General features: G+C 49.1%; 11 protein-coding genes across 11 annotated transcripts; 7 read left to right on the plus strand and 4 right to left on the minus strand.

Annotated features, from left to right (window-relative positions):
- Window positions 1-820: 820 nt before the first annotated feature.
- ASPBRDRAFT_190242 (glycosyl hydrolase family 79 C-terminal domain-containing protein) lies at window positions 821-2,594 on the minus strand (the record flags this gene model as incomplete). Its single annotated transcript, XM_067620205.1, has 5 exons — window positions 821-1,549; window positions 1,612-1,850; window positions 1,909-2,049; window positions 2,103-2,341; window positions 2,392-2,594. The coding sequence occupies 5 exons, from the start codon at window positions 2,592-2,594 to the stop codon at window positions 821-823; spliced, it is 1,551 nt and encodes a 516-aa protein (XP_067484143.1).
- A 482-nt stretch (window positions 2,595-3,076) lies between these two features.
- ASPBRDRAFT_70463 (class-II fumarase/aspartase family protein) lies at window positions 3,077-4,535 on the minus strand (the record flags this gene model as incomplete). Its single annotated transcript, XM_067629078.1, has 3 exons — window positions 3,077-3,983; window positions 4,035-4,274; window positions 4,333-4,535. The coding sequence occupies 3 exons, from the start codon at window positions 4,533-4,535 to the stop codon at window positions 3,077-3,079; spliced, it is 1,350 nt and encodes a 449-aa protein (XP_067484144.1).
- Window positions 4,536-4,957: 422 nt separating this feature from the next.
- ASPBRDRAFT_112926 (uncharacterized protein) lies at window positions 4,958-6,619 on the plus strand (the record flags this gene model as incomplete). The annotated part of the gene is made up of 3 exons (XM_067616705.1): window positions 4,958-5,823; window positions 5,852-6,268; window positions 6,337-6,619. 3 exons carry the CDS (start codon window positions 4,958-4,960, stop codon window positions 6,617-6,619), a joined length of 1,566 nt encoding a protein of 521 aa, XP_067484145.1.
- A 583-nt stretch (window positions 6,620-7,202) lies between these two features.
- On the plus strand, window positions 7,203-9,957 carry ASPBRDRAFT_140273 (uncharacterized protein). The gene is made up of 6 exons (XM_067619164.1): window positions 7,203-7,298; window positions 7,355-7,369; window positions 7,430-7,463; window positions 7,525-7,598; window positions 7,658-8,611; window positions 8,667-9,957. The coding sequence occupies exons 1-6, from the start codon at window positions 7,240-7,242 to the stop codon at window positions 9,661-9,663; spliced, it is 2,133 nt and encodes a 710-aa protein (XP_067484146.1). The 5' UTR covers window positions 7,203-7,239; the 3' UTR covers window positions 9,664-9,957.
- Window positions 9,958-10,531: 574 nt separating this feature from the next.
- On the plus strand, window positions 10,532-11,224 carry ASPBRDRAFT_36075 (uncharacterized protein). Its single transcript, XM_067623428.1, has one exon. It carries the CDS (start codon window positions 10,620-10,622, stop codon window positions 11,115-11,117), a length of 498 nt encoding a protein of 165 aa, XP_067484147.1. The 5' UTR covers window positions 10,532-10,619; the 3' UTR covers window positions 11,118-11,224.
- Window positions 11,225-12,888: 1,664 nt separating this feature from the next.
- On the plus strand, window positions 12,889-13,918 carry ASPBRDRAFT_36076 (uncharacterized protein). Its single transcript, XM_067623429.1, has one exon. The coding sequence runs from the start codon at window positions 12,946-12,948 to the stop codon at window positions 13,798-13,800; it is 855 nt and encodes a 284-aa protein (XP_067484148.1). The 5' UTR covers window positions 12,889-12,945; the 3' UTR covers window positions 13,801-13,918.
- Window positions 13,919-15,053: 1,135 nt separating this feature from the next.
- On the plus strand, window positions 15,054-16,947 carry ASPBRDRAFT_115015 (putative MFS transporter; the record flags this gene model as incomplete). Its single annotated transcript, XM_067616863.1, has 4 exons — window positions 15,054-15,261; window positions 15,314-15,476; window positions 15,524-16,585; window positions 16,638-16,947. The coding sequence occupies 4 exons, from the start codon at window positions 15,054-15,056 to the stop codon at window positions 16,945-16,947; spliced, it is 1,743 nt and encodes a 580-aa protein (XP_067484149.1).
- Window positions 16,948-17,763: 816 nt separating this feature from the next.
- ASPBRDRAFT_70467 (dienelactone hydrolase) lies at window positions 17,764-19,416 on the plus strand (the record flags this gene model as incomplete). Its single annotated transcript, XM_067629079.1, has 3 exons — window positions 17,764-18,010; window positions 18,079-18,516; window positions 18,590-19,416. The coding sequence occupies 3 exons, from the start codon at window positions 17,764-17,766 to the stop codon at window positions 19,414-19,416; spliced, it is 1,512 nt and encodes a 503-aa protein (XP_067484150.1).
- A 162-nt stretch (window positions 19,417-19,578) lies between these two features.
- On the minus strand, window positions 19,579-21,036 carry ASPBRDRAFT_190250 (uncharacterized protein; the record flags this gene model as incomplete). Its single annotated transcript, XM_067620206.1, has 4 exons — window positions 19,579-19,988; window positions 20,055-20,598; window positions 20,669-20,785; window positions 20,866-21,036. 4 exons carry the CDS (start codon window positions 21,034-21,036, stop codon window positions 19,579-19,581), a joined length of 1,242 nt encoding a protein of 413 aa, XP_067484151.1.
- A 230-nt stretch (window positions 21,037-21,266) lies between these two features.
- On the minus strand, window positions 21,267-23,018 carry ASPBRDRAFT_36081 (glutamine synthetase family protein). The gene is made up of 5 exons (XM_067623430.1): window positions 22,509-23,018; window positions 22,193-22,455; window positions 22,088-22,140; window positions 21,357-22,037; window positions 21,267-21,305 (listed from the first exon to the last, which is right to left on the minus strand). The coding sequence occupies exons 1-5, from the start codon at window positions 22,924-22,926 to the stop codon at window positions 21,275-21,277; spliced, it is 1,446 nt and encodes a 481-aa protein (XP_067484152.1). The 5' UTR covers window positions 22,927-23,018; the 3' UTR covers window positions 21,267-21,274.
- Window positions 23,019-23,440: 422 nt separating this feature from the next.
- ASPBRDRAFT_201978 (type 1 glutamine amidotransferase) lies at window positions 23,441-24,424 on the plus strand (the record flags this gene model as incomplete). The annotated part of the gene is made up of 3 exons (XM_067621620.1): window positions 23,441-23,774; window positions 23,833-24,059; window positions 24,134-24,424. Exons 1-3 carry the CDS (start codon window positions 23,549-23,551, stop codon window positions 24,422-24,424), a joined length of 744 nt encoding a protein of 247 aa, XP_067484153.1. The 5' UTR covers window positions 23,441-23,548.
- Window positions 24,425-24,510: the final 86 nt, after the last annotated feature.

A 24,510-nucleotide genomic window follows, 5' to 3' on the forward strand; every position in this document is an offset into this window, starting at 1 on the left:
GATCCGGTGGAAATTTATCCCGAGGCTGTCGGTACCGCACCAGATATTCTAATCTTGGTTTCGGGCAAGCACATCCCGACTAGATTTTTTGATGATGAACGAACGACGAAGTTGAAGGACACTACTGGTGCTGATCCTTCGTCTTACTGCGGGGAAGCATAAAACATGATACGGTAGGTGGAAAAATCTGGGGGAATCATGAGTAATTGAACTCTTTCCAAGTATAGAGCTTGTGCTCATGTAGTAAGATCTGCATCTCATGAAGCTAGCCCCTCGTCTGGACTCTATCGTAGGATACCACAACCGACTGCCGCGTACCCTATTAGGCAGTTCTCGACATAGGCATTGGCATGTTGTTTTTATGGGTTTACTTTAGAATATAGTTTTCGAAAGCATTCAATTCAATTCAATTCAATTCATATTATTATACCCGATCGAGACGGCTAGGTGAAGTCTTCGAAAGGAGAACATTCGAATTCTTCAAAATGTTCGATGAAGCTCTACGAAAGTTTGGTTGAGTCGTAAAACCGCTATCTAGGGGAAGTAAACGACCACAAAAAAGAATATTAGACGTTATGATAGAGGACTTTCTCGTATACTGTCAATGTATATCCTCATTAGAGATTGTAGAATTTGGGCTGCAGGCTAACAGGGATTTGAGAAGTTATTCATTGTCCGTCGGAATACCAAAAGTTCGTGAGCTCTGAGTATATATAAGTTTGACCGTCGTACAACTCGACCCCATCACAGCTCAACATTGTCTGCAGTTCCGAAGAACATTACAATGTCAATGTCATTGTCAAAACTTTGAAGCAACAGATCACTTCTGAACAAGTACCGCCTCACCGGCCCCGACTAGGACCTTCCCACCATCCACCTTGTCATATGTCTTCTTTCCCACAATCCGGCCAGTTTCATCGACATACTGACCAGCAAATGTGATGTTACCAGCAATATCAACACCCGGACTTGTCAGCCTCGAAACCTTCGCATCTTGCCAGTCACCTGGAAGGGCAAGCGCTGTATAAGGCCTCGCAACAGGATCGAACGTTGAGTTCCAGATGTTGAGATTAACTGCCACGATAGAGTCCAGGCTGCCAGAGCTGTAGACTGCATATGCGCCAAAGTTTGTTTCGTTGACGAGAACCTCCGTCTGCTTGTTACCGCCTGCAAACACTGCAGCGTTGAACAGATTCCCGTAGTACATTGGGTTGACATGAAATGCATTGTCGTTGTAGAATATAGGCTGCCAGGGTGAGTAGCGATAGCGTGTTCCCATGTGGAAATGGACGCGTGATACCCTGAGTGACGATAGGTACATGACATAGTCAACAGCCCAGACAGCAGATGCCATCACATCGGAGATGTTGAACGCACCCTGGCAGGAAATGGAGTTGGTCTCACCAATGACATATTTAATACCCGAGTTCGCTGTCGCATTGCCCAGGTAGTCATGGTACCAAACACGAGAGAGCATGTTTGTGCGATCGAAAAGGGTGTCTGCAATTGTTGGCCCAGCACCTGTGTAGTGGCAGTTGGCGCCCATATACTAAGATCCCTTGGTTAGCAGAGAGTACCGTGGACATGAGTACTGATTTTCTGATAGCTCACCTCGTGGTCCGAAACTGTCTTCGCCTTGTCTTGGCTCATACCGTCTAGCTCGGCATTCTCGACATTCCAGTCAGTCCTTTCGCTGATATGGCGAGGTGCCTCAAAGGCACATCCTTGAAACAATCTCGCTGCGTCCTTGCCAGTCAAGTTCCGACTGATAGCTGTCGCGAATTCGTTCCACTGGTTCACGTAGCGTTGGACTGTCCAATTACCTTCTCTGTGCTTTCCATTTCCCCAGCCTGTTGTATACCGTTAATTACGGATAAACATACACAATATGGCTTCAAGCCAACTTACCATCAACCTCATTACCAATCTCATATGCATATAATGAGTTCCCCATTGTCTCGTAAGCGGCGTTCGCCTCAAGTACACATTGATCGAGACCATTTCCAATATTGTAATATGTCTCATTCACCGTGTTGAAGAAATTGAGACCTGGCGTGAAAACCTTTAGCTCTGTGGGTTTTGCAATACTGTGGGAGGTATACCATAGATATATTGGGTGCCATTAGGGAATTGTCGGAAAGACTGAAACCACGAAGGGCCAACGAATGTGTGTGATGGCTGGTCAGAAGCAACAGAGTCGAATGGGTCTATGATAGCCTCGGTTTGATTCGGGTAGTATATGGCCGAGCTTTGGGTGCTGCCACCCACCCGGAATATTGGATATGCGCCGGAGATGTCATACAAATTCTGAATAACCTGCCTCGAGAATTGATTGGGGTGTCTTGAAAAGATTATCACTAAGCGGCCACTAGCAAGTAGGGTTGGACATACGTATCATTTCCAGCATAGTCTGCCATGAACGAGAACTCAATGGAAAATGACTGATATGCTGCATCCACGATCTGCTTCCCTGGTCTAGGAGTAGCGGCCGGGGAGATCTTTATTGTACTGGTGACATTAGGATTAGACGATTGATTGGAAACTGCAAGAGGAATAAGAATCGCAATAGCCGTGAGGCTAGCAAGAGAAGGCATTATGGAGACTTTTGCGTGAGGTCAATTTCCTAGTGTGATCGTCCGTCTGTAGCGTTCTTCCTCTATGCTTTTATAGCACTAAATAGGAACAAACCCCAGCTCATAAATTTAGCCGAAAAGAAGACGCAGTCGGAAATGGCTGATCGTCTTCGTTCCTATTCGAGGAGAAATTATCCCTCGTCGCTGATCTACTGCCTTGAACCAACAACCCCGCAACAATTGATTCCTTTACCACAGAATAGCACGAGGGTCGATGGAAAGCTATTGTCGACGTACATGTATCCCTCATATCGTTACCTTTGTCTTCCTAGAGCCATTACTCTCGGTTGTGGGGTAACAGGTCAAACTTGAGGGAGATGAATATAGCTATATAATGTCTACCCCTGCCCTTGCCTAATGACTTACAGGCTATATACCGACATCATTGAAGATATAATGATTGAATTGCGATAATACTGTTCCATGTGTCATTTGATATGATGCTACTCATAGTTAATGACATTCTCAATCATTTGTCGGCAGCAACCGAGGTACTGGCACGGATCACAAAGAGATCTCAGTTTCTCCTCCCCAACCTGAGCCACCAGACTCTCATCTTGTTGAAGAACATCGATCAAGGGGAGATTCGTTTCAATTGCCTTCGTGCAGGCCTCATAAACCACATCATGTGCCCTTTGGCGACCAAGTTTCGGAGCAGTTCCCATCATCACGGCCTCCGCAACAATTAAACCCTTGGTCATGTTGAGGTTCCTTGACATAACGTCTGTGTTGACGAGAAGACCTCTCATAATGAAGTTCGCTTGGTGGAGTGCGCCAGAGCATAGTACAAATGAATCTGGAACACAGCTCCACTCCAGGTGCCAGGGACCAGAAGCTCGTTCGAAATCCGACACCATGGCATCAAGGGCCAACGAGGCATTAGAGCGAAGCAACTTCGAAGAAGCAAGAATAACTTCGCTTGATATGGGGTTCCGCTTCTGGGGCATAGTTGACGACGCTCCCCGAAATGGTACGAAGGGCTCAGATACTTCAGCAACCTCATTAGAAGACATGATGATGATATCTAGAGCGATCTTTCCGAGAGATCCTCCAACCAGCGCCAAAAAGTTGATAATTTCTGCAATGTTATCGCGTGCCACATGCCATGTAATCGATGGATCGTGCAGCCCGAGTTCCATCGCGAGTTGCTTTCGCACCTTCAGTCCTGTATCATCCGAGCCGAGCGAGGCCAATGTACCGGCTGCGCCCCCAAATTGGACCAGCAGACAACGACGCTCTATTTCGGTCAACCGTTGGATATGCCGTTGGATACTGGAGAGATATACGGCGCATTTATAGCCGAATGTGATTGGGAGAGCATGCTGGAGATGGGTCCTGCCTGCCATGGGTCTTTGGAAGGTCAGCATCTCTAGATAGTGGCGTTGCAATTCTGAGCCTTACGTGTCGGCGTATTTCCGGGAAAGAGTCGTTAAAGTTGCGTTCAAGTCATGTAAGTTTCGACGAACGACAACGAGTCCTCTACGCATTTGCACCATGGAAGCGCAGTCCATGATATCTTGAGTCGTGGCACCCCAATGGATGTATTTGGCATGCTCCTGGGGCACCATCTCTGCTAATTGCCATACCAGCGGTAGAACAGGATACCCAACATTTTCGGTGTCTGCAGCCATGCGGTCGAGGCTATTCCCATGGGTGTTATTAGCTCAGACTATCAGCGTCCGGAAATGATGATGCGTACTCTAGCTTTTCGTACTTGGCGTTCTCTGCGATAGCATCGGCCGATTCTTGTGGGATAACATTGACTTTTGCTTCAGCTCGCGCAAGAGCAATTTCAATTTCAATCAAGCACTTGATGTACGCTTCGTCAGAGAATATGTCACGAATCTCTTCCGTTCCGAAAAGATTGCGAAAAATGCGAGAGTCAAGCGCACTGTTCAACATTGTAATGGATTCGAGTAGATGGTGCTGCTCAGAAACCACCTGGAGTCATGCGTAGTGCGATGATTGTACCTGACTACAATTAGCTTTAAAAGAGACAATCGAGAGTGATTGAACGACTAAAATGTTATCCCGAGACTAGGCTGGCACTATCCCGGGGCTTGGTACTATTCCGACGGGATAGGCCTTATCCCGAAATTAGTCTCCCGAACGAGCCCTATTCCATCCCCGCAACTTCGGATCAACCACATGTTAGTCTTCTTGGCTAACCTGGGGTACATACCTACCCCAGAGTCATCTATCCAAACATCCGGGAAGAGTGCTTGGCTGTGGGGTAGTCCGTAAGGTATAAAAGAATCCAAAATGGACTGCATTTACCTTGACCCAGCTTGGGGACAACAGTCGTGTGGACAATAGCCATGAGCATGGAACTCCACGGTCGCGCTCTGTCGCTTGCCCAGTTGATTCTGGTAGTCTGCCCTGCCTTTTTTCTCTTTGGTTACAACCAAGCCGGTGTGGGTGGCCTTGTCTCTGTGGAGAACTGGACCAAAACCTTTCCTGAAATCGATACCATTCACACATTAGGCGCCGTGAAGAGTCACAATTTAACAGTCCAAGGGGTTGTTATTTCGACTTTCACCCTCGGTGCATTGGTTGGCTCCCTTTCATGCTCATTAATCGGCAATATCTTGGGAAGACGAAAAGTCATATTTGCAGGCTCACTGGCAACATGGGTTGGGGAGGCCTTATGCTGTTCGTCTTTTGGGCTTGCTCAATTGATTGTGGGAAGGCTTATCATTGGAGCTGGCGTTGGGATGCTGAGTGGAACCGTACCTGTCTGGCAGTCCGAATGTTCCTCTGCACATAATAGGGGCAAGCACGTTGTTCTGGATGGCGTTTTTATCAGCGCTGGATACGCAGTAACGTCGTGGATCAACCTGGGATTCTACCAAATCAAGTCGGGCTCGGTTGCTTGGAGGGTCCCTCTGGCAATTCCGGGACTGGTCTCATTGATTCCTATGCTTTCAATCTTCTTTCTGCCCGAGTCTCCTCGATGGCTTGTTCAAAAGGGCCGCCTCGAGCAGGCTCGTGCAACACTCGCCAGTTTGAATGATGCATCAACCCAGTCAGATGACGTGGACGGCAATATTGCGGCAATTCAGTCAACACTAGAACACCACTCCCGTGGCGTTTCAATAATGGATATTTGGCGCCACAATGATGAAAAACTGGTCTATCGTTTCTCTCTGTGCATCCTACTCCAGTTCTACCAGCAAATGTCCGGAGGCAAGTACACCACACCCCCTACATGTATACAGACCACAGCTGACACAACTGCTTATAGGAAACCTTATATCAGTGTACGCCCCGACTATTTTCGAAGAAAATCTCCAGATGAGCAGTATGATGTCTCGAGTACTAGCTGCCGCGACGCTCTCGTGGAAGTTTCTCTCGTGTTTTGTCGCATTTTACTGCATCGATCGGTTCGGCCGCCGCATGGTGTTCATCCTCAGCGGTACAGGAATGTCACTTTGTATGCTGGCCTTGGCCATCACCACGAGCTTTCCACATACAAATAAGCCCGCCTCCATTATGTCGACGCTCTTTATTTTCTTGTTTAACTTTTTCATCCCCATCGGTTTCCTCGGAGCAAACTTTTTATATTGTACCGAGATCGCGCCGCTTCGGCTGAGGGTTGCTATGGCTTCGATCTCGACTGCAAACCATTGGCTTTGGTGAGCTTTTTGCTTATATAGCTATGCAGCTAACACCTTTGATGGATGATAGTGCTGACTGGGATAAGGAATTTTGTCGTCACCATGATTACTCCCGTGGCGATAAACAACATCGGATATCAGTATTACATAGTCTATGCGGTGATTGGTGCATGCATCCCTGTCACGGTGTATTTTCTGTATCCGGAAACGATGGGATGGAAGCTTGAAGATCTAGATATTCTGTTCAAGCGAGGATTGAGCATCCGGGAGATTGTCAGGTCGTCCTATCGGCCCCGCAACTGCGATGTAGAAGGCCGAAGTTCTCTTGAAAAACGTGAGGTCGAGAAGGTTGAACATGAGAGCATTTAGATATATAGCAGGGGACATTAGTTAATGGGATACAAATATGTCTGAGCGTTATAGCAAGGGGTAATATTTGGCTCGTCATGTTCAATTAGAACTGCATTTAGTATTAGTGAGTGGGAGAAGATTGGACCATATTTGGAGACATCTACCAAGTAGACCAGAAGAGACATCTCTCTACTGGATACTGGTATCGCTCGGATTTTGTTTCAACATCATATATCGCAGAAGATGTCATTTCAATGGCAATTTGAATGGGTTGATGCGTGAGTGCCGCTGTCCGTTTTAACATATAATTTGCACTACACTTGGGACTCCAGTAGGAACTGGAACTCCTCTATACCTGGCGATTGAATATTTAGCCCTCTGGTTCCGACTCCAATTCAAATATAATTCATAAGAGGCGCTGTAGCTGAATCACACCGTCTACTTGTGATACAGTAGTTCATATAGTTCATTTATTAGTCGGAGTAGTTCCGCTGCCATTTTGCCTCCGTTGCAGCCGACTTCACGTGACTCAATGATCCTGAGGCCCAGCTGACCCACTCAAGACTTCCGCCGCGCTTCTACGTGACTGGGATCTAACATTGTTTGTATAGCGATGTACCTCTGGGATAGCAAGTAGAATGGAGGCAATTGGAGAAAGGGATGCCATACCTAGGCTGCAACTGTCCTCTCAAGTATGGTATGTATTCATTTTACACGATGTACCGGATACGTTACTGACACGCAGTCCTACAGCGATCGTTGCCGCACGTGAGTAGATCTTCTTAAATCTATATATTAATCGGAGAAAAGCTAATTCCGTATGTCTAGAAAGAAGATCCGCTGTGATGGACTACTCCCATCGGTATGTACTCTGCAAATACCTCACAGGTAAAGATTGAACTAATAAGGTGGGACCCGTGTAGTGTACCAACTGTAGAGCGTCTGGAGCTTCCTGTGTCGCATCTAAGCAACTGAAACGGCGAACGCGGCCCAGAAGGTTTGTGTTGGCTACCAGGATGATATCCTTGTTTACAGACCTTGTTAACCGGTTATTAGACACCTGGAGCAACAAGAAAGGTTGCTCGATGAACTCAGGGTTCAAAATGAGAATTTGCAGCGCGAGATCCAGCAACTACGTGCTAGCCATTCCACAAATGTCAACACATCTATATGGAGTGATACCTCACATATTATTCAAGCCCCCAATATCCAAGTGCTACCAGCTGCGGTATCGTCTGATACAGCAACTGGTGCAAAGCAACAGGATCAACCTGTCATCAAGCATCTGGGACGCTTAGTGCCCTTAACAGCTAGTGTCGACCGATTCGCAGGATCAACGACCGGGATCTATTTCATACATTGTGCGGAAACGGTGTACAAGTCCTTATTTGATTCTGACAAGAGTTTCCCAGATGTCGTGAATCGCCTCCATTTGGTCGGGGCTTGCCCAGAATATTCCGAGCCTCGGCATTTGTTAAACCCAATTGATCTTACTCGACCACTACATTACATGTTGGAAGACACACGAGCGTTTTACCTCTGTAAATTGACGCAATTCTTCGAATCTTGGTCCTCTGTTTGGCCAATGCTCATGAAGAAACAGTTTCTCTCGTCCTTCCACCGGATTTTCGATCTTGTTGAGACTCATGATCCTAACCTCTCAGCCTCCGACTTTGTCATCCTACGACAAATATTCCTAGTCCTCTCTATTACAGCATGGCAAAACCGCTCATCCAAGGAGTCTCATTCATACTACATCAAATCGTTGGAATGTGGCCGTTTAACAGCCCCATCTGGGTCTGAAGACCTCCCAGGACTCCAGTCTCTCCTCTTAACTTGCCTCTACCTCCAGCTCACACGGAAGCATGAGGAGTGGATTCGAACAAGCGGCCAAGTCGTTCGGCTTGCACAATCTTTAGGACTTCATCGGCATTCTAGACGCTTCCGCTTTTGTGCTGGGGAGATCGAGTTAAGGAAACGGATATGGTGGTGTGTTTACGCAGTGGACGTGTAAGGCCTCCAACAAACATCTCCATGTCACTAAACCGCTAAACTCCAGAAACAGTGCGTGCAGCATAGTACATGGCCTGCCAAAAATGATCCAGGACGATGACGTGGATACCGACCTACCCATTGACACGGATCTCGATGATGCGACTGCCACTGACATTCCGCTCCCCCTCCCGGGAGAGACAACGAGCATGGCTACATTCATCCTTTACGTGAGGCTGCTCAGAATCTTCTCTAGCTGCCTCAATTCGCTCTATACCACTACCAAACGACGTAATGGCGTCGCCAAAATCACCGCATTGGACCACGAGCTCTCGGTGTGGCACCACAGCGTAGTCCAGTTCCAAGGCAGTGAGATGAAAGAACACGACGATGGTCTACCGGACACCCTTCATATGAACTCACCAGATCAACCATTTGAGACACTGTTTCTACACTTCCTGGGCAACGTGGCTGTTGTCCTGGTACACCAACCAGCATTGACATTCGACCCAACGCACCCTCAGTTCATAAAGAGCTTGTCAAGATGCGTCCGTGCAGCACTCAATATACTCGGTCTCTTGGGAAGTAGTCATGATGACCGAAGACTTCATTGTCTTCTTCCGAACAAGTCATCGATAGTCTTCCAGTCGACATTGCTGTGCTTCTATCATCAGTGGATGTGCATGTCATTTTCATTATCGCCAAGTCACGATCTCAACCCATTGATGAGAAACGTAGTAGATACTGCCCTTAAGCTGCTCGATATGCACAAGGCAGAACTGGCTGCTCCCGATGCCAGTTCAAGCACCAGTATCGACATTCAGACGATCTCGACTGCTGAAGACCTCGTTCGGTCAGTTTCCAGTCGCATGAATCATACCATACATGCGTCCACATCCCTCGAAGCTGTTTCAATGACTCAAGGATTTCCCTCATCATTGGTACCCATATCACCAGATGACCAGGGTAGTCATGAACCAGCGAACCATGAACAGCAGTCACCAATGGCAACGACTCCTCTTGACTTTGGGATATTGGATGACGGTATCCTCGACTTTGATTGGCCTTGAGTGATGAGCTCCCGCTTCATTTGGACTCACGCACACGCTGGACTCCACTCGCGGGCCCGGTCCCTGCGCGAGCAGTATTTCCACCCTCGGGTGCGGCGGTTCGGGATCTTGATCTATTCGGGGGAGGGGAAGAGGGGGTTCTCAGGGTCTACAGCCTAACCATCGAGACTAGACTAATCATCCAAGCTCAGCTCAAAGCAACAGGCTTAAAGTGTCTTAGAGGCTGTTAGTACGAGGTCCAGTGTGTGGTCACAGATAACAATCCCTGTCAGTTTCCCGGAGCTCCGGCGGGCGTATGAGATAAGTATTATATTTAAGCAATAATACAATTTATAAGTTAGCCCTTATTGATCACGATGCCTTACTAAGTCTTGTCTTATGAAGCTATCTTACATTACATACTCCAAGGTATGATGTGTGGACTGAAAGCACATTAGTAGGGTCTGCTAAATTCTTTTCGATAACTTTTTATCATGGTTTCTAGGGTATAGATCGAAGACTTTGAATGGGCTGATCTGTACAAATCCCCAAAGTCATTCCCAGTTAACTTGTGCCCCGCCGGACTTCCCAATCAATCCGCATTCCTGCCATTCTGTACTATAATACCAGTAGATATCTTTATTCTCTTCGCCCTATAGGGTCCAGTAATCACCACCACAAGCACGGCCCAACGTAGGCAGCAACATTCAGCAATGGGCCCCTCTTTTAGCATCGCCTCGCCTGTAACGGTAGCATTATAGTACCAACGCAGTGACCAATTGTTCCTGACGTGGCTTTGATAATCTCACTAGTGCAAGTACTTAGTGCGCAGGGACCTATGATCCTCAATACCATGAGCCCGAACTGTCACGCCACTAACAAAAGCTTGGTCTAAAACCCGCACACACAGACCTACAAACTTAGCAGTAAATAAAGTCTACTTCTCCGTTCTTATTCTTCCCCAACCTAACCCAACAATGCTCCTCCCCCTCCTCCTAACCACCATGCTCCTAAACCCATTCCGCCCATGCTGCGGCTCTCCCACCTTCCAAGAAGAATACCGAAATAGCAACTACATCCCAGAGGTGATCGAAACCGCGCTAGGCCGCCAGATCGTAGCGCCCGATACTCCCTACGTGGCCGCAGCCGGCCCCAACGCGCTATATTTCATCGACACGCGATTCGACCCGGAGACGGCACAGCATATCAAGCTACAGATTGAGAAGGCCTCCGTGCCGCAACCGGATGAGTACATCGCCATTGATGAGATTGAGGTTACGGCAGAAGTGAAGAATAGGACGACTGGCGAAACGACCTTCGTGTTTGATCCTGTCTATGTTCGGGTGCTGTTCGCTAGAGGGATAAATAGGCATAATCCGGATATTAAGTTGCCGGAGTATGGGCCCGCTGGGGATTGGTTGGTGACTTATGATTTGGATGATATTCTAGCGAGGAGGAGTGGGACTAAGGGATGATGGGACATTGGTATAGGTCGCGCAAAGAAACTCTGCGCCAGGGCTATTGGTTGACAATATCACTCATGGTAGCTCATGATACTACCATTTACGGGTCATCAGACATGGTATTTGATTCAAGAAATTCCTCCTCAATCGGCTCAAAGATTCAATATGATCTGACCTATTTTCTGATACATTTCTTAGTGTCTTGATCAAAGATAGTATCTAGCCGTACAAGGCATGACTAAACGAGCGTATGCAGGGTCATGAATGTCTAATGTCTAGTACAATTGATCCAGTAATTTTCACAGCGGATGAAATGTACTGTTTACGATCGACATGGGAACTCTGCGACGAGGATGAAGGTGTATCTGTTGATCTAAAATATATATACTCAGTGACTTGACTGAGTCATAACCTGTGCTTATAATGTTACTACCTTCTCTTGAGCAGTGAATGTGGCTTCAAAGGATACCACGATGAAGCTCTAGAGGTATAACAGTGGAAATAATGCCATAACTAACCCTGTTTACGAAAGCTCGTATAACCATGGTCTGCGGGGACTAACGTGATCTAGATCACCATTATAGGGTTTATTAAGCTCGTAAACTTAATTATTCTTTGACAGAACTCAGCCCACTATTTAACTTTTACGAGGGGATACAAAGCGAATTCCACTTACTCTTGGATATCAGTAATTAGTCCATTGTTTAAATAAACTTAGTGTCAGCTTATCATATCCGCAAGGTTTATTTTGACTCTTTCCGTGTTCCGAGTCAGTCTGTATGTCCATAGTTGCTATCCCGTAAGCTTCACGAGAAACGTAGTGCTGTTATCCATGTTCCTACAAAGTTGTAGGGATTTAATAAAGAGGTCTCCTGATGGATCGCACTTTGCCTCGCTACTTTATCAATGAAAACAGATGGTATTAGAAGTCAGGCAGTAAATTTGACCGAATCTACTACTGTGTTGTAATAATCTGCGGGAATCCGTAACGTCCTTCCTGGCGTGTTACAACATGAGACTTGTCCATCTCCTCTAAATAGCATTGTATGTCAGGCTCTCTTTCAGCATAATGTCCAACGATATCCTAATCGCAGTATTCGATAGTTCAAGCAGACCATTCCAACCCGATACGAGGCTTGGCTGGCTGGCTCGGGAGCTTAATCAGTAACCGACATCTTGGCATCTGGTGATAGCCCGAACCAACAGGAGAGAGAACAACGCTGTGAGGGTGTCAATGGTGGTGTATCTTCTGGCGAAGATAGCTTAGATAGCTTCTGATATATTCACAGCTCTGTCGCTAGCTGCAAGAACAAGATCTTGATGACATACGAATACGAGTAAGGGCGTCGTTGGGTTAAAGTATCAAGATGCCTTCAAGTCTTGGCCTCGTACCGGTACTGCATGCGGACTGACACTGAGGCTAGAAAGTATGAGATGCCTGATAAATAAGTTGGATCTTTCGGGCTGTCGTCAGCTGCTTGGACTGTTGAGTTTCTCCAAGACCTTGGCGTCCCAAGTGTTGCGGTGTCTGTGGCCTGCGAGTCTACACACTGCCATTAAACCAGCAGTAACATACATTCTACTAGACTTTAGAGACTCGGGATGTCCGATTATGGCCAAGAGTTCTATCCTAGTCTAGACGGCGCCAAGTTCATTCGAACACCAGTATCACGAAGCATTTCCAATATCCTGCAAAGCTAATACGCAGGACGAAGATATAAATCAGACCTCACTCACTACAAGAAGCACTCATTTCGAAAGAGCACATTGTTCTTCACTCAAACTGGATCCTACAGGAAAATTCTGGTGCGGAACCTCAACAACACCGAGATCAACCACCATGCCTGACATCCGTGGCGCCACCCTCACCCCCTCAACTTCCAAAGTTGACTACCTCGAAGCCTTGAAAGAGGCTGTTGGCACCAGGGGCCTCAAAACCCTCCCCCCAGAGAGTGTTGACAGCGCCGAACTCCAGGAATTCCGGCGGTCTCTAGCCAAGTCCACTGCGACCGCCCCCGGACGGTATACCTGTTCTACCGAGAAACCTATCCCTGTGACTATTCGAGGCATCAACAACCGCGCAACCCTTCAAGGTGGATCCAAGGGAGTTATCCCACGCTGGAAACCCGACAGTCCACCCCAACCCATCAACTTTGCTGCGTTCGCAAACGGGTACCCACGTCCCGGTCTCGCTCTACTCGCCGCCAATGCACTCAGGGATGCTGCAGATGACTGGAACAAGCTTGACCTCGGGGTGAAGCTTCAGTGGGTAGAGGACATTAACAAAGCATCGTTCGTCTTGTCCTATGCGGGAGACCAGGGACATGTCCTCGCGCAGGCATTCTTCCCGAACGAGGATGACCTCAGTTATCTGAATGTGTACTCCGCTGCATTTGAGCCGGGTACAGTGCAGTATTTGAAGAACATCTTCCTGCATGAACTCGGGCACGTATTGGGATTCAGACACGAATTTGCACCGGAACTTGAGGATAGCAAGAATGACTATAGCGTTCAGTTTGGTCCTCGGAATCCGATGTCGGTGATGGGTTATGAGTTCCCGCCGCTTTTGCAGACTACTGATAGGGATAGTGCTCAGGCCTTCTATAAGTTCCCTGGAAGTCAGCTTGGTTGGAAGGAAGTGAATGTTTCGGGAAAGAAAGGGATGTTGGCAATCAAGGACTGCACGGCCAGATGAGTAGGCGTGGGAGGCGGCGAAAAGTTGTTTGTTTATATCCAGTCTTGGTAGTTGATATAGTTTGCAATGAAATTGCCGATACGCATTTAGCCGATATATCGCGGTATTCGTGTACAACCAACTCAACGCGCAACACCGAAAACCTTGCGGGTGACAAGATGATACGGAGAGGCCTGAACGTCCATGTAGCTAGTTCGGTTGGCTATATCAGTGCTATCTTGGGTCCTCGTATTGACATGGCGTGTCGCAGTACTTCTCCCGGAGGATGTGGATGTATCTACCCGTCAATAGTAGTAATTTCAGCTTGACCATATCCATATCTATGTATAGACAGTGATTCAAATCTTCGTCACTTTGGGTTTCGCGATGGAATGGATCTGTTTCTGGGAGATAATATGTGACTCCTTCAGGGTCGCTTCTTGCTTGCGTAAAGACAACTTCTCGTAGCATCTATGTGTCAGAAGTTCTGGCACATATTGATCAAAGCACGGAGACTTCATCGTTCTCTTTTGGTGACTGATAAGAGGCGATCACGCGAGTGATATTAATAGAAAGTTTGGTTCCACTGCTACAGGTTAGTTCGGCTTGCCGAAGCGTTTCTCGGGATGTCGCCATGCCGCGAGGCTAAATGGAGCTAAGCCAATGAGTATGACGATAGTCCGGGGTCAGGGTCATTAGGCGTGGAGAGGAAGGTCACTATTGGTTTTAGCTCAGGTTGACTGGCAGGGCCTCTGCTATGCGCATGTATGTAAGTCATCCCTCGCTGCAAACAGACGTAGATCTGAAAATAAGATCGTATAACGAGCCAGCGACACTTCGCAATCGGCTATCGAAAGACAGAATGTGTTTCACCAAGGCATCTCCATAATTTGTGCACCAAATCTTGCAGTGTTGTGCAGAGTGGGGAAGATCAGAAGCCAGTGGAGAAGCCGGCCGAGCACCACGGTCGAGGCAGGTGTCACCCCAGTCCTTCCTAGCCATCAACATTCCGTTGAGTTGATAATTAGACATCTCCTCACCGCATGAAAACCGAGGATAAGGAAGAAGACCCACTATTCCGCGTTCTCGTGCCCAAAACCCGGTTTTTTGACACCTCCGCATGGGCAAGGGATGTGGCGAAGGGGTTGTAACATCCAGAAGTTTCGACTAGCGCCCGCGCGACCACTGAGCTACTTAACCTCCTCCACATCCGACCACGGAAAACTCCTCCCCGTGTCTTCCGCAACAACAATCCCCGAATCCCAGGCGTATCAATGTCTTTGGTGCAGCACGTTTCTGTCATCGAAGGTATAGATCGCGAGCCTGAACCTCAGGATGATAGCACCATTGCGACCGCCGTGACGGGTGAGCCGTTTGCTCCGATCCATCGCAAGATCAGCTACGACATCCTCCAACCTCCGCCGGCCCCGGTTGAGACAACTGGAACTCCTGCCTACAAGGTCTCCACGGCAAAGCGACTGGGTAAGTCAATTGAGCTAATTGCAGTGGTCCGTATTCTTCTGACTCGTTTTAGCCCAGGTTATCGTTACGATACTTGCGTGTTGGTTCGCGGCCGGGGTGGTCTTCGGATTTGCTGCCTTGAAGCCGGTGCTAGTCGCCGAAGGTGTCTATCGAGATTTGTGCACCGAGGATGAATTACGCGAGGGGGTGGAAGTCTGCTCCGAGCAGGATCTAAGGTGGGTCCTCGTAGTCTGTTCTAGCCGAGCGAGTATTGACTTTACAGGTTGAACCTATTCTTCACCATCGGCTCCATCACAGCCAATGTGTCTGCCCTTCCGGTCGGCACGATTCTAGATCGCTATGGATCACGTATATGTGGCTTTGCGGGCTGCCTGCTACTGGCGCTGGGTAGCTTGCTAATGGCATACTCCTTCTCCCAGCCACAGTTCGATGGCTACGTGGCGGGGAATTTCTTCCTTGCCCTGGGAGGTACATTCATCTTTGTACCTTCTTTTCAGATTGCCAACGCATTCCCCATGTACGCAGGTACGATCGTTGCTCTGGTTACTGGCGCCTTCGATGCCTCTGCAGCGGTGTACCTATTTTATCGTCTGGTCTACGAGATGACCCATGGATCGTTTGATCCCGGAAAGTTCTTCTTGGGCTATACGATCGTCCCTGGCTTTATACTCGTTGCCTTGATTACGCTCATGCCGTCTCAGGACTACCAGGGTACGCATGCACTGGAAGTGAAAATCGAACAGGCAGAAGATGCGACCCGTGATATCCATGACTCGGACGACGACATCGAGAGCGACACGGAGCTGCGACGGGTCCGGAGTGAACGCGCGGAGCGGCGCCGAAAGAAGATGCGCAAGATTGCCAAGGTGCTGGGGGACAAGGGGGAGCGGCAAGAACGGGAGCAACGAGAAGAGGATCGCCATGCTGCAAGCGCCGTCTGGGGGGCGCTCCACGGCCAGCCTGCGCACAAGCAGATGGCCACGCCGTGGTTCATCTTGATCACCCTGATGACGGTGTTGCAGATGTTGCGGATGAACTACTTTATTGCCACCATTCGCGCTCAGTACGCATATATGCTGGACTCGGACGAGTTAGCTGTACAAATTAACAGCTTCTTCGATATCGCGTTGCCAGTGGGTGGTATCATTTCCACACCATTCGTGGGACTTTTACTGGACCACGTCAGTGTGCCCGCCGTACTGGCTATCATTGTGGTTCTGACGACGGTGATTGGTATCTTAAACTCCATACCTGTTCTGTGGACGGGATACGTGACCGTCATATTGTTTTGTTTGCTGCGACCACTCTACTATTCAGCCATGTCGTAAGTACCCCCTCGAATCTGTTACTTCGGATTATTGCTTACTTTTAAACAGTGACTATGCGACGAAGGTGTTTGGATTTGCCACCTTTGGCAGAGTCTATGGGACCATTATCTGTGTCTCCGGGGTGGTGAACTTCTCCCAGTATGGGCTGGATGCGTTGACCCATGGTCCCTTCGATGGAAATCCCATTCCGATCAACATCTTCTTTGCCGTAGCTGGCTTTGTAGTGGGTATTGCGCTGGTGTCGTTTGTGTATGTGGCCGGACGGCGGCTGCGGGCACGGCAGCAGGAAATGGAGGAGGATGAGGAACGACAGCAGTTGATTCGGGAGGAGAGCGAGGAAGAAGACTATGAAGATTGATTCATGTCGATTGTGTATGTCGATATGTTATGTCGATATGTTGATGCTGTATATGTTACAAGATGGATACAGTGGGAGTATGGTGCAGGTGTACATGGCGCATGCTTATTCTTTGAAGCTGCAGCGCGTATAACAGTAATGTGTTTATAACGAGTACGATATTAATAGTCTATTAGTTATAATGAGAAGCACAATACCAGCTCCACAGCTCAGTTGTGAACTACTTGACAAGAGGATCATACGATGATCGATAAGGTTTACCGTATACTTCTGCCTGAAATATAGGAATGCATCCATTACCTTCACTGCCAGAACTACAATAATCATTATAATAATAAACTTCCTCATAACACAATATCCAACATCCCTATTTACTTTCCTCTTACTTTCATCTTCCAAATTTAACTACTTGCAGTCCTCTTGAGTATCTACAACATCTTGGCAACGGCAAAGACATCCGCCTGACCCGATCGATCCACGTCAGATGTCCCCGTCATGCTACTGATCAGATGGATTCACAGCCATTAAAAAGACTGTGTAATCTTAATATCCCCCAGTCATAAGCATAACCCCTAAATATAATAAGTACTATCTATGTAAGTAACGATCAAATACCTGCTCCGTTCCTGTCCTGCCGGCGTCGTCATCATGACGTAGCTGTCCGCGGCCCGCGCTCCACCCAACCATACATACACTACTTACTTTACTACTATGACTGCTTCATCCTCTGATGTTCCTACTGTACATTCTTAATCTTTAATATACATACATAGTCGCTGAAAGCAACACACATACACACACTCTATTTAGGAGATAATGGCCTCCATATCGATCAACGCCCCCGGCGCCACCGGCTTCATCTACAACAACGCCAACCTGGGCACCGCGCGGATCTGCATCTCGGCCGAAACCCCCGACTTTGATACGGAGACGTTGCGCGCGTGGGCTGATGAAGGGTTCGATGTTGTCTATGCGCCGTATAATAATGGCGGGAAGGAGTATGAGGCGCGGTTGAAGTCCGTGAAGGAGGGGTTGGGGGTGGGGGATAATTATGCTGTTATTGGTATCCTCCCTTGGCCCCTTATACAAACTGTAGGAAGGAAATGAGGCTGATGACTATTCTGTGGGCAGCATTCGGCGACGCAGCCTCCTATTGTCTCGATTACTACCTCAAATCCACCAACTGCAGTCGTCTCGCCGCTCTGATCGCATACTATCCCACGACGATCCCGGATACGCGATCGCGATTCCCGTTTTCGGTGCGCGTGTTGACACATCTCGCGGGGGATACGGTGGACGTGGTGACGATTCCGACGGTCATTGGTCTCCAGGGGAAGAGACATCGCTCGACGAAGCAGATTAATCCTGGGATTGGGACGGGCGAGAGGTTGCAGATTGGCTGGCCGGCATTTACGTATGAGTCCGTGCAACCCGGGTTCGCGGAACATGATCTCGAGGAGTATGATCGGTTGGCGTCGGATTTGGCGTTTAGTCGTACCCTGCAGGTGCTGAGGAAGGCGTTTGGGAAGGATTTGGATTTGGAGAATCGCTGGGAGGAACATCTTGAGGGTGAGCAACATTTTTCTTTCATGCTCGTGTTTGTGAGGTGTAGTGTAGGTGTCAGATGCTAATAGGCGTGCAGCGCGCTTCTTCTCGATGAACCTCTCTTCTACGATGGAACCGTACGTGGGTCATCTCCACCCCACGGTTACCTTCACTCCCACTATGAGTGGTGCGATCGGAACACATGCGCTGCGTCGCTTCTACGAGCAGAACTTCCTGCGCAAGCTGCCGCCGTCGATGCGTCTGCGTCTGATTTCTCGGACTGTTGGGGCGGACCGCATCGTGGATGAGCTGTACGCGTCGTTCGAGCACACGCAGGAAATCCCGTGGATGCTACCGGGTGTGCCGCCGACGAATCGTCGGGTCGAGATCGTTCTGGTTAGTATTGTCAGTCTGCGCGCGGGTCGACTGTACTCGGAGCACGTGTACTGGGATCAAGCCAGTGTGTTGGTGCAAGTCGGACTGCTGGACCCGAAGCTCGTGCCGGAGGGAGCACCGCAAGGCGTGGACCGGTTGCCGGTCATTGGTCGCGAGGCGGCCAGACGCATCGTCGAGGAGGATCCTGAGGCCGAGGGCCGGGATTACCATAATCGGTTGATCCGCAGGGCGAAGGCGAAGCGGGGCAAGGATAAGCCGGTCGAAGAGTCAGGAACGGAGCTGGCGAAGAGTGATACGGAGAAGGTGGAGAGCAAGCCGGCGGGAGAGAGTAAGGGGAAGACAGTGCAGAGGGAGCAGAATGGTAATGAGGAGGATGCATTGGAGAATCATGGGGCACAGGAGGATGAGAAGGATGGAGTTGAGGCGGAGAAGCAGAAGAATGGGGATGCAGAGAAGAAGAATGGCGAGGCAGAGAAGCCGGTGAATCCGGCTGCTGCTACTGTGGAGGACACGAAAAGCGATGAATGAGCGTAGTTAGTGCGTATACCCTGATAGTATGATTGATGATTTAGTTGTGTATTTAGCTGCATTGTTTGGATTCAAGTCATGTCAATTCGAATATATTATTATATCCATAACAATCTTTTCTACTCTCTATATTACTACATCACTACTATATAAACGATGGTATTACCACCCCTTCCAAGGAACCCACGTCTCCCTGACCACATCCTCCTCATCAACAACATAATACACGAAATGCTGCGCCGCCGTGATACACGCATGCTGACAATGCAGCATGACCTTTTGTCCAACCCGAAACACATCCTCTACTTTTCCAGCTCCATCGCCGGATAATAACCCCACAATTCCATGCTCCTGCGACATCCTCACCACTCCCCACTCAGGCTTCTCCACGAGGCGTCCAAACCCGGGTACCGCGCTCGTCTCTTTCGAGAGGGCCACCGTTCCGGCATTAATGAGCGCCTCGTTGCGACGCGGATACACGCTGCATACTTCAGCTAACACGCGCACAGCTAGGTCAGCCGGAGTGATGAGATCTGTGCTGAGTTGTTGGAGGTCGTTGGTTGGGTAGTTCCCTTATACCATTCAATCAGTATCCTAGGGGAAATGTAAGAGGGGTAGGGGAAGATGGTAGTACACACCAGCATGAACCTCAACATCGACATCAACACCACTATTAACGTTCCCCTCCTCAGTTAGATACTTCTTCACCTGTCGAACAACATGCGCCGTAGGCGTTGATCCTATCGAAAGCACTATTCTTCTCCTCTTCTCTTCCTCCCCACGAGCAATGAGCTTAACACCCCGCAACACACCAGAAACCTCACTCCCCAAGACCCTCCCCGCCTCTTCCTCCCCTTTAGTAGAGTAGGAATGTCCCGCATGGCAATAAAACCCATACAATTCCACTGCAGTACTCTCCTCCACGGTTTGCACTAATTCCTCTAGTTCCGCACCAGAGTCAGGGGAATAGACGTCCACGCCGGCGCGGCGGGATCCCACGTCTAGCTTGATAAACACAGGCCAAGGGGGGATACCCTCGGGAATGGAGTTGTTGAATGCTTCGATGATGGGAATGTGTTGGAGGGAGTCGACCATTAGGAGGAGGGTTAAGCTGGGGTGGGATTGGCGGATGGAGTGGAGGTGCGGGAGGGCGGAGGGGTAGATTGGGAGGCCGTAGAGGGCCTTCATTTTATTTCAATTTGTTGTTAGGTTATAGTTGGTGGAATTGGGGATTGGGTATGGAGGGGATTACCTCGTTGAGGATACCCTCCTCTGCTAGAGGGAGCACGCCGCGGAGTTCGCTGAGCGTGGAGACGATGAGACCGCGGTGGAGGCCATTGGAGAGCATCAGGCGGGTTATTTCGAGGGACTATTCATTAATATTAGTTTATGGTATTCAGATAGATTTAGCAAAAATGAGTGTAGAGTAAATAGGTGTCAGTTGACTACCTTCAATGTCTTCACGTGTGGACGAAACGACAATCCCAGCTCTTGTACATCTTGCTGTAACCGATTGATATTTCTCTCGAGGACCGGTTTGCTGAGGATTAAGGATGGGGTAGGGAGCTCGCTGATGGGACGGCCAATGAAGGATGCGTGGGATTGGAGGGAGAAGTCCATTTTAATGTACTATACTTTGCTGTTGATTATGCTGGAATTGAGTAGAGGGATTGAGTGTATAGAGAGCTGCTAGGTGGGCTGTCCTGGCCTTTAATATAGTTTTGGCTGGGGATGTGGGCCGGCTAAGACTATCTTGGTATCGTCTGCCCGCTGATAGGAGATTCGCATCTATTGTCTCCGCTTACGACTGCTACTAGACAAGTCAATGGTAAATAATGAAATTGATCTATCCTGGTATCTATACAGTTTCGATATAACGCTTAAACTCCCTATACCTCAGTCAGTAATGAGTCAATAAAGGGGGAAGAGGAAGAACCTACCAATCCGTAACCGCCTCTCTCCACACCCTCAACTCGTGCTCTCTCGTCGCTGTGAAAAAGTCCACAAACTCCGGATCTAGAATCTCCCTCGCAATACTCCCCTTGTCATTGAATCTCCTCAACGCCTCCTCCAATGTATTCGGCAGCAAGTCCGCCTTGATCCCCTCCGCCTTCTGCACATTCACCGGCGGCACCTTAATATCCAACTTCTTCTCCACGCCCCTCCACCCCGCGGCCAGAATCACACTCAGCGCATAATGCGGGTGCAAATCCGCACCGGGGATTCGCACCTCGAACCGCGTTGCTCCCGGCTTACATACCGGCGGCGTGATAATTCTGACCGAGGCCATGCGGTCCTCCAGTCCCCAGCTGATATTCACCGGCGCCCAGAAGTTCTCCACGAGCCGCTTATACGAGTTGATGGTGGGTGCGAATAGCGGCATGATGTCTGGAAGTGCTTCCAACACGCCAGCGAGGAAGTGTCGGCCCAGGTCAGACAGATTGGCTGCGTCGGACCAGGGGGCATTGGGATCGGGAGTATCGCGTGCGAAAAGATTCTTGCCTTCTAAATCGGTGAGAGAGACGTGGATGTGTCCTGAACTGCCGGGTTGGCCTTGCATGGGCTTGGCCATGAAGCAGGGCGTGATGCCGTGTTCGACACCAATGGATTTGGCGAGGAGTCTGTTCGTTAGTTTTCTATTTAAAAATGAATATATATGTAGAGGACATACTTGAACAGAGACACCTTGTCGGCCATATCGCTAACATCGCATACTTTCAATGCCTGATTCGGTTAGCTTCAGCGCGGTCCGCGCAACTCATTGAAGCCAACTCACCGCTTCATACACGCCCGGTCCACCCTCAGTGTGCCATCCCTCAATGCCGCAGTCGAACCGCGCGCTGGTATCAAAGATATCATAAAAGTATTTCTTGTATGCCACAGGTCGCGTTGCGCTGTAGGAGAAGCTGCCTGCAGTCAAGGGGCGCAGCGCACCGGGGGCATTCTTATCGAGAAAGGCGGCGATATCGCGGGTTTGGGAACCATTGGCGCTGTATCCGTCTTCGGAGGGGGTCTGGAAGTTCATGAATTCCAATTCCACTGCAATTGTCAGCTCACCTTCGCCTATTAGTTGTTTCTAGCAAATGACCGACCTCCAGCCATCCCCTTGCAATTATTCGCCGCCAACTTATCGCAAATCGACCTCAACATGCTCCTCCCATCCGCCGACACCGGCTTATCGTTCTGCACGAACCTCACCAGAAAGAAAGGAATATCATCTTCCCAGGGTATCCGCCGGAACGAGTTCAAATCCGGCACCGCCAGAAAATCCACGTATCCCGAGTCGGCCGGCGCAATGTTCGCCTCCGTGGTGTAGAGCACGTCCTGCATGTCCCACCCGAAGACGGCGGAGCTGAAGCCGAATCCTTTCTGCGCAATGCCTAAGAATTTCTCCTTGGACATGACCTTGCCGCGGAGGATGCCGTCGCAGTCGACCCCGGCGACTTTGACTTTGATGTCATTGGCGAGGAGATTGGGGAGGTCCTCGGCTGTGATTTTTGTCGTAGCCATCGTGTTTATTGTAGTGTTTGGAATTAATGGGATAATTGGCAGAGAGCGTAGGACGGGGGCATTTCTTGGAATTGGTGCTTCTTAAAGGAGAGCTTGGAGGCTGGGTTGGGGAACTAGTGAGTGAGTGTCTACGTAGTAGCTGGTTGATCGCCTTGATTGCGACGGCATAGCGCGCCGTCGGGTCCGGTGGAAACGTATTTCTATAGAGTAATATGAAGCTAATGGGATCAATTGGTCTCCAATTTGGACTTGGTATAGACTAAATTAGCAGTGTTTGGTTGAATGACGCGGTTCCGATCGGAGCGCGCTGCGGGGATCTTTGGGACCGCGCTTATCTTATCGCTGAGGGGTAGCAAAGTGAGCTTCGGAGTACTGGCCTCGGCTATACTCCGTGCACACATTAACTGCTTTATTTGGAGAATAAGCTTAGAGTTTCTAGTTCATTCCGCGGTCGATGGCTGTGATGAATAGCCACATGCGAATAGCGCGGACAGTTACACTTATTGCAATTGACCGCGGTTACGCCAGACGGTAACATATACTTAGTAGTAGAATATCATAACGGACACATCTCGAGTAGTAGCTCTGACATCCACACATCACCAGTTCACTGCATAGCAATATGTCGCAATCCCTTCGTATAGCCGTCCTCGAATGCGATACCCCCATCGACCCCATCAAATCCGAATACGGTCCCTACGGCGACATCTTCGAATCCCATCTCAAGGAAGGGCTCCGGCGCATCAACGCAAATGTCTCGCTACAATTGACCAAGATCAATGTGGTGCAACCATTTGCCGAATATCCCAAACCAGAGGACTTTGACGCCGTCCTCTTAACCGGCAGCAGTATGTGATTCGCAGCTCACCAACAGTCAACGTGGATATCGCTAAATAGTCGATGCAGAACACGACTCCTACAAAGATGAACCCTGGATCCTCACCCTCACTAGATTCGTCCAAGACTGCTACCTCATCCACCATAAACCCGTCATTGGGATATGCTTCGGCCACCAGATTATAGCACGCGCGTTGGGAGCCCGCGTTGGTCCGAATGTGTCGGGGTGGGAGGTTGCGGTTGAGTCTGTGGATTTGACGAGTGCTGGGAGACGGCTTTTGGGGAAGGATACTTTGGTACGTTGCAGATCGGATTATTCAATTGGTATTTGGCATAGGGTCAATGCTGACTGCTACCTCTACTGCTGCAGGCCATACATATGATGCACCGCGATATCGTATACGAAGTTCCGCCTGGATGCGTCAACCTTGGAGCCACGTTGATCTGTGGTGTTCAGGGACTGTATGTCCCGAAGCGCATTCTTTGTGTGCAGGGTCATCCGGAGTATAATGAGTTTATGGTGTCGGAGTTGTTGAAGCTAAGGCGGGGGATGCTGGGAGAGGCGGTGTATGAGGATGGGATGGCGAGGGTGGGGAGAGAGCATGATGGGTTGGTGTTTGCTGAGACAATGTGTCGATTTGCTTTGGAAATATTAGAATAAGAGATAACTTGAACAGATTCAATAATAATATGTCTAATGGTGATGATGCTGCGATGGTCTCCCACGTAAATTGGAGAAGGCCCACC

This window comes from Aspergillus brasiliensis, assembly GCF_001889945.1.
Source record: "Aspergillus brasiliensis CBS 101740 unplaced genomic scaffold ASPBRscaffold_1, whole genome shotgun sequence".
NCBI classification, from domain to species: domain Eukaryota; kingdom Fungi; phylum Ascomycota; class Eurotiomycetes; order Eurotiales; family Aspergillaceae; genus Aspergillus; species Aspergillus brasiliensis.